Source organism: Falco punctatus (genome assembly GCF_963210335.1).
Source record: "Falco punctatus genome assembly, chromosome: 2".
Lineage (NCBI taxonomy): Eukaryota > Metazoa > Chordata > Aves > Falconiformes > Falconidae > Falco > Falco punctatus.
In genome coordinates this window covers 72549730-72555923 of record NC_137581.1, presented here as the reverse complement: position 1 = coordinate 72555923, position 6194 = coordinate 72549730, and the positions used below count along the sequence as shown (strand labels likewise).

Below are 6194 nucleotides of genomic sequence, written 5' to 3'. Positions count from 1 at the left end.
ACTGTGATTCACACAAAACTATTTTCGCAAAAAAAATTGTCACAGAAGAACTTGTTGAAAATGTTGGGTGTAAGCAATAGTCATCATTTAAAATCAGGGTGAAAAAAAACAGGCAGGGAGGGGTTACTCTAATTCTGTTTAATGGAGGAACAATACAGTTTCCAAACTAGAACAAGTATGTATCACTGCCCAGTAAAGGTAGGAGTGTAATGATCCTGAAAGTGTGAAAGAATGTGAAGGATATCAGTTGGAACAGAGATATATTATAGAAAAAGATGAGAAGTAGCACGGCTGTTACCACTGAAAGTGGGAAAGGAGCAGAAAGCCCTGCAGACATACAGTGGATCTTGTTTCATTGTCTTGAGGAGGCATGAGGAAAGAGAGTTAGGATATTGATTGCAAGAGGCTTCGGTTTTGGAACATGGAAGCTGCTTCCTTTATTTGGTTGTTCTCCTCCTTATGTAAATAATATATAATTAATAATAAAAATAGCTAGTAGAAAGTGCCATTGTGACTATTTACACACTAGTGTATGTGGGAAGGAGGAGAATCCTATTATGTCCCTTCTGCCCTGTTTTCCCCCTGTAGGAAGCACTGGTGTGGCGTAATAATATGTATTGATCCATTTGAACTGATAGCATTTTTTGCAAATAATATAATAAAGACATAATGGGCCTCATCATGAGCTTTAATTGTATAAAACTGAAATTTTGGCCAACAGTTCTGTTCAGAGAATATTAAAATAACAAAATTGTAGATGTTTCTAACCTTCTTTGGGAACGCCTTCATCACCGAGAAGTAAGCCAGGAAATTCTTTAAACTTGTTTTAAGCCCAGAGCGGACTGGATTTTGCATTTTGTGGATAATAGTACACAAAGGCTTCTAAACTCAGTGGGAGAGCTCAACACAAATGGCTCTTGAAAAAAATTACAAACAAAAAAGGCATTGTCTTGCAGTGAACAGTTAGGCATTGCTCTTACAGAGACGGTTTTGTGTTCCAATTGCATGCACAACAATTATTGATATTCACTAATGAGAGAAAAAAATGCCCCACATTCCACTGCTTTTATAACTAGAATGGATTTCCTAGAGCTCACACATTTAAACTAATACTTAATTAGTGAAGATTTCATGCTTATACCTAGAAGGCCTGCATTTAGGACTAGATACTATTTTTATGTAAACATACACTTGCTCATTTTTGTCCTTTTTGATTAAAGAGTCCATTCTCACCATTTCCTCACTGGCTCTTAAGGTTTTTGATTTAGTTACCTAAGAAAGCAATTGCTTCAATTTTTGAGACTGATCTTGTCAATACTTAGGATACCATCATCACATGTGAAATAAAAAGAAATATGGTGCTGCCCAGATTGTGCAAAGATACTTTTCTTCCTTCTGCCTGTTCTGCTTCAGATTACTGTGATAGTTTCACTTTATTCAGTTAGTGTCTGTTCTTCCCCATCTCCTTAGGCCTGCCTGACGGTGCTACAAACTGGCATTGCACCGAGGTGAGGGGAGGGCACCAATCATGCCACCAGCCCTGCGTTCTTCTTCATGGTTAACACGGATCCCTTGTGCACCACTATCCTTTCCCTCTAAATCCTGCACCTCTACAGTGCCTCTTCTCTTGCAGAAACTGGTATAGCTTCTCTGCCACATTTACAACAAAAGAGAGGTCTCTTGCCCAGAGCCAGCCATTTTTAAAGCACTCTGTATGTAGGTGTTCTAAGAGGTGGACCAGAATATGTAATCCCTTGGTTTTAGTGTGCCTTTCATTCTGATGTATTTAATTCTTGCTTTAATCTGTAATAACAGTGATTTGACCATATGGCTAGAAGCAGATACATATAAATGAGTGACAGTATGTGACCACAGCAACTAGATTATTCCATGTCCAGCCATTTCTCTGGAGGAAGTAAGAAAGATGTAAAAGGATTTTGGCAGACTTGCAGTGAGAGTAGAGAGCTGAAGTTACTTCCACCTCACTAGTGGTCTGCCCTGCAGCTCCTGAGGATGCCGGTGTCTCTTAAGTCAGGGCCATCAGATCCATTTAATGATGTTCTTGGGTGTAACGTAGGTTACTTTAGCAAGCTGGAGCACAAAAGAGGATGGTTGGAGAACTGATTCGCGGGATCATATAACCCTGCATTAAGATGGAAATATGCCTCAGGAGAGCAGAACATGAGGCTTGAGTGGTAACACTTCAACTCTTTGGATTGAACTTGCTTTCTGAAGTCCATCAGACCTGTACATCACCTTTATTACCTTAGTCAGTCTGAAGTGAAACAAAACACCATTGTTACCTAAAAATCAGAATACCAGTTATTGGTGGACTTAATAACTGCAAAAGCTTCCAGAGTCTTTGAACCAGAGTCTTTATTACCTTATTCAGTCTGAATTACCTTAGTCAGTCTGAAGTGAAACAAAACACCATTGTTACCTAAAAATCAGAATACCAGTTATTGGTGGACTTAATAACTGCAAAAGCTTCCAGAGTCTTTGAATTTTCTGATTATTTGTAGAATTTTTAATAAATTAGTTTTAGTAATGTTATCAAAGTACATATTCATGTTGTTGTACCAGACATACTTTTCTCTTTGGAAACCATGGTGGGTACATATTTTTATAAATGAGAATGCCATTTGAGATTGTACCATGCTATTACAATGCATTTCAAATGCAAACAAAAATTATTCATCAGAAGTGAAATCTAAATTTGGAAATACAAAATAATTCATAAATTCTTCAGAAGTATCTCTAGCTTTGAATTTCCATGGTTACTGCACCCAAATATATTTTGTTTTTTGTTGAAGCGCGTGTGTACCTGCTAATTGGGCCAGTGATTCAAGTCTAACAAGTTAGCTTGTTATGCATTCTTCAAATTATTCACATCAAGAGTCCCTGCAAAAGGCTACTGCCATTTGTTATTTAGTAAGAAAACTCTCCAAAATAAATGCAGATTGTCTAAATACAATCTCCTTGAAGACACAAACAAAAAATGGCAGTGAATGTTGCACATGCAAAGTATCTCATATAGATCTGACTTGCAAATCATTTAAACAAGCAGTAGGCACAATCAGTGGGCACTGTGGTTTCAGCGAAGTTTTCCTAATTCCTTCTGGTTTGGGCTCCATACATTGCAAAGCGGTTTTTATCTCTGCTCAGAATATGTTAAAATGACTATTTTCTTCTATTTCCAGTCTACTAGGTAAGAAAAGACTAAAATATTTCCCATCCTGGTGTACTAGCTCTTGCCCAGCCATGGACTAGTCAGAATAGACACAATATGGTATGCATGACAAAACTTCCAGTTCCTTCATATTAAAACTTTTGACATGTAGGCATTTAGGCAGATTTTTCAAAGGAAACTATTTTGGTTTTGAAGATTTGGATTTTTAGTTTCTGGGAGTAACTTGAGGAAATTAGTAATTGCTATCTTTTTATATAAGTTTTCAGGCACTTCAGAAATTTTTTACAGTATTTCACTTTAAGTGACTACTGTGTCATGATCCAAGAGAGGTCTGAGATGGGACAGGCTAAGCAGTTAGGTCCTAGTTGCATTTCTTTCTTTGAAAATGAACCCCAGAGAATCAAGTTCACTGCGTCTTACAAAAATGCTTCCTAAATAATAGCAACTAAACATTGTGTACATTTGCCCAAATGTCAGCAAACGGTCTCAAGTTCTGTCAGAATTTCATGGACATTCAGGCTGTGGATTCACGTTGGCCAAAGCCAACCATGGCCCCGTCTGCCAAGCCTTGCTCTCACCTTCCTCACTCCTCAGCTGCCGGGGGACAGCAGCCTAAGTACTGTGAGGAACTTCACCTTTGGTTAATTTGGGTTTCAAACCACTGATGTGTTTCACTGTCCCCAACAAGGTTACCCAAAGCGTGGTGATTTGCTGCTTCTCAACTGGGCGCTGAGGCAGCCGCTGGTGTGGCGCAGTCGCCACCGCCCGCCCTCAGCCAGGCTCCACGCCCTGCCCCACCATCCTTCCCGCTCTGTGTAGTAGCAGTGTGTTCCCGTCCCCAGCCTCCACTTTTTTAGGCTTTTCTGCCATTTTGTTTGCTCCCAACTACTCCTTATTGACATTTCTGCTATGAAGTATCTCACGACTGCTTTTTTTTCTCCATAAGCGACCTTAACAGTGTAGTTTGCCGGTGGTCCCTAAAGCGACTTAAGAAAAACAACCCCAAACGCTCTTTTTTTTTAACCTCTGCATCCCACCTAAACACAGGCTCCACTCCCCACCACCACCGGCCTGGTTTCAGGCGCATCTGCCAGGCGGCCCGACGCCCCCGCCCGCCCCCGGCCCCGCCCCCCCGCTGCGGCCCGGCCGGGGCAGGATGTCCCGCCTCCCCCTCCCCTCCTGATTGGCCGAGAGCCTTGCTGGCGCAGCAGGGGCTGAGCCGCGAATTGGCCGAGTTTCCCCCATCTCCAGTACCGAGGGAGGGACCGGCGAGCGGCTCGGCCGGCGGAGGGGGGGGCGGGCGGGCGAGGGAAGGAGGGGCGAGGATTACCCGGGGCCGAGCGGGCGGCGGTAGCGCGGTCGAGGCGAGGCAAGTGGCGAGGAGCCCCTGCTGCGGCCGGCCGGTGAGTGCGAGGGAGGCTGGCGCGCGCGCCGGCGCCTCCATCTGCCTCGGCGGGTAGAGGGGGGGAGACAGAGGGCGGGCGCGCCCCCCCCGCCCCGTGGAGCCGGCCGCAGTGGGGGGGGCGGTGGGCGCCAGCGCGCCCGGCCTCGGTGTAGCGGGGAGAGGGGCAAGGGGCCGTCCCTCCTCAGCTAGGGAGCCCCGCGGGGGGGAGGGGGGGAGGGCGGTGCGGCCCCCGCGCCGTGTGCAGCGACCCCTGCCCGGGCGGGGCCTCACCCGCCCCTCCTGCCCGGCCCCGGCCCCCAGGTCCCAGCCGCGGGCTGCCCGAGGTGGGATGGAGCCGCGGCTGGTGGCCGTGGGGGCAGTGACAGTGAGCCGCGAGGGTGGGGGGGATGCGGCCGGGAGAGGGGGTGGTGCGGCCGGGGGGAGCCCCCGGGCCTCGGCTGCTGGCGGGGGAGGAGGGGGCGCGGGTGGCCCTGATAATCGCTTTATGCTGGCCTGCGGCTTGCGTAATCTGCGATCAATTATTTATTTCATGCACCACTTATGGGGCTGGGGGGGGCGCGCGTTAGGCCTCTGCTGTAGCTCGGTGCAGCAGAGGGGAGGCTGCGTTCCGCCAGCGCTACAGGGAAGCGAAGTAGGGTGTTTGAGGGTGCCAGGTGTTCTTAATGTGTGTTTTTCTCCCTGTGCATTTTCAGGGCTGTGATCGGGGGAGGTCCTTATTCACGATAAATTTCTAAAGATCCAAGTGGAAGCCATCCTAGTCTGAACAAAAATAACCTTGTGTGGTTAATTTCATGCACTAGGTTGTTATTTTTCTCGTTCTGTGGCAGGTTGGGCTGCAAAGCCAGCCTGGAGAGGAGGCTGGAGAAGGAAACATGTCTTCTGAATCTTTTTGTCTGGCTGCTCAAGCTAGATTTGACTCCAGATGGTTGAAGACAGACTTACAGGTAAGGAGTTAGATGTATTGCATTGTGACCTTTCAGGTGCAGATCAAGGATGCTTTTAGTCCAGATAGCTGACAGAAGACTGCAGCCTTCCTCTTGAGATAGTGTTTCTTCAACATAGATTTTAAACCAGCATACTCAAAAACCCTAAAGACCTAACTTACTTTAAGCTGCAAGTAGATCTGTATTGTCAGTCCAGTCCCTTCTGCTTAGATACAAGCTGGACTATGTACGTATGTTATTTTTGCAGAGTGTCAAAGTGCATAGCTGCGAATGCTAGAACTATTATTATTTTGTTCTAAATAAATAATAAATATTTATTATTAATAATATTAATGATACTAGTATCATTACTGCTAGAACTATAAATTTTTCACTTAGGCTGTTGCTATGCTTCTTGCATGTATATGAGCTAGTGGCTTTAATACACAAGAGAACTGAAACAAAAGGTGATGGAAGTCCAATGTATATTTTGAAGAAGTCAGATTAACTTTTACTGTAGTTGTTTGTATAATGGGTATAGGCTTCCTTTAAATTATGTTCTTTTTGAAGGGAGCAAATTTTTTGTCAAAGGTATGTGCTTGAGATTTGTTGAAATGTGCTGGTGTTTGGTGGAAGTTTTGTTTTAGAGATGATCTTTTCATGTATCAAAGTTGCG

At 44.9% G+C, this 6194-nt stretch overlaps 1 protein-coding gene across 4 annotated transcripts in view; it reads left to right on the top strand.

Moving 5' to 3' along the window:
* The first annotated feature begins 4448 nt into the window (after nucleotides 1–4448).
* HERC2 (HECT and RLD domain containing E3 ubiquitin protein ligase 2) overlaps nucleotides 4449–6194 on the top strand; it is a 112525-nt gene continuing 110779 nt past the window's right edge. For 3 of the 4 annotated variants that reach the window (XM_080377361.1, XM_080377358.1, XM_080377360.1), the window contains exons 1-2: nucleotides 4473–4593; nucleotides 5423–5539. In XM_080377361.1, the coding sequence (XP_080233487.1) occupies nucleotides 5468–5539 (72 nt within the window). In that variant the 5' untranslated portion in view covers nucleotides 4473–4593; nucleotides 5423–5467. Of the gene's footprint in view, nucleotides 4594–5422; nucleotides 5540–6194 lie in introns of all 4 variants that reach the window. The other variant, XM_080377359.1, reaches the window with a different exon arrangement.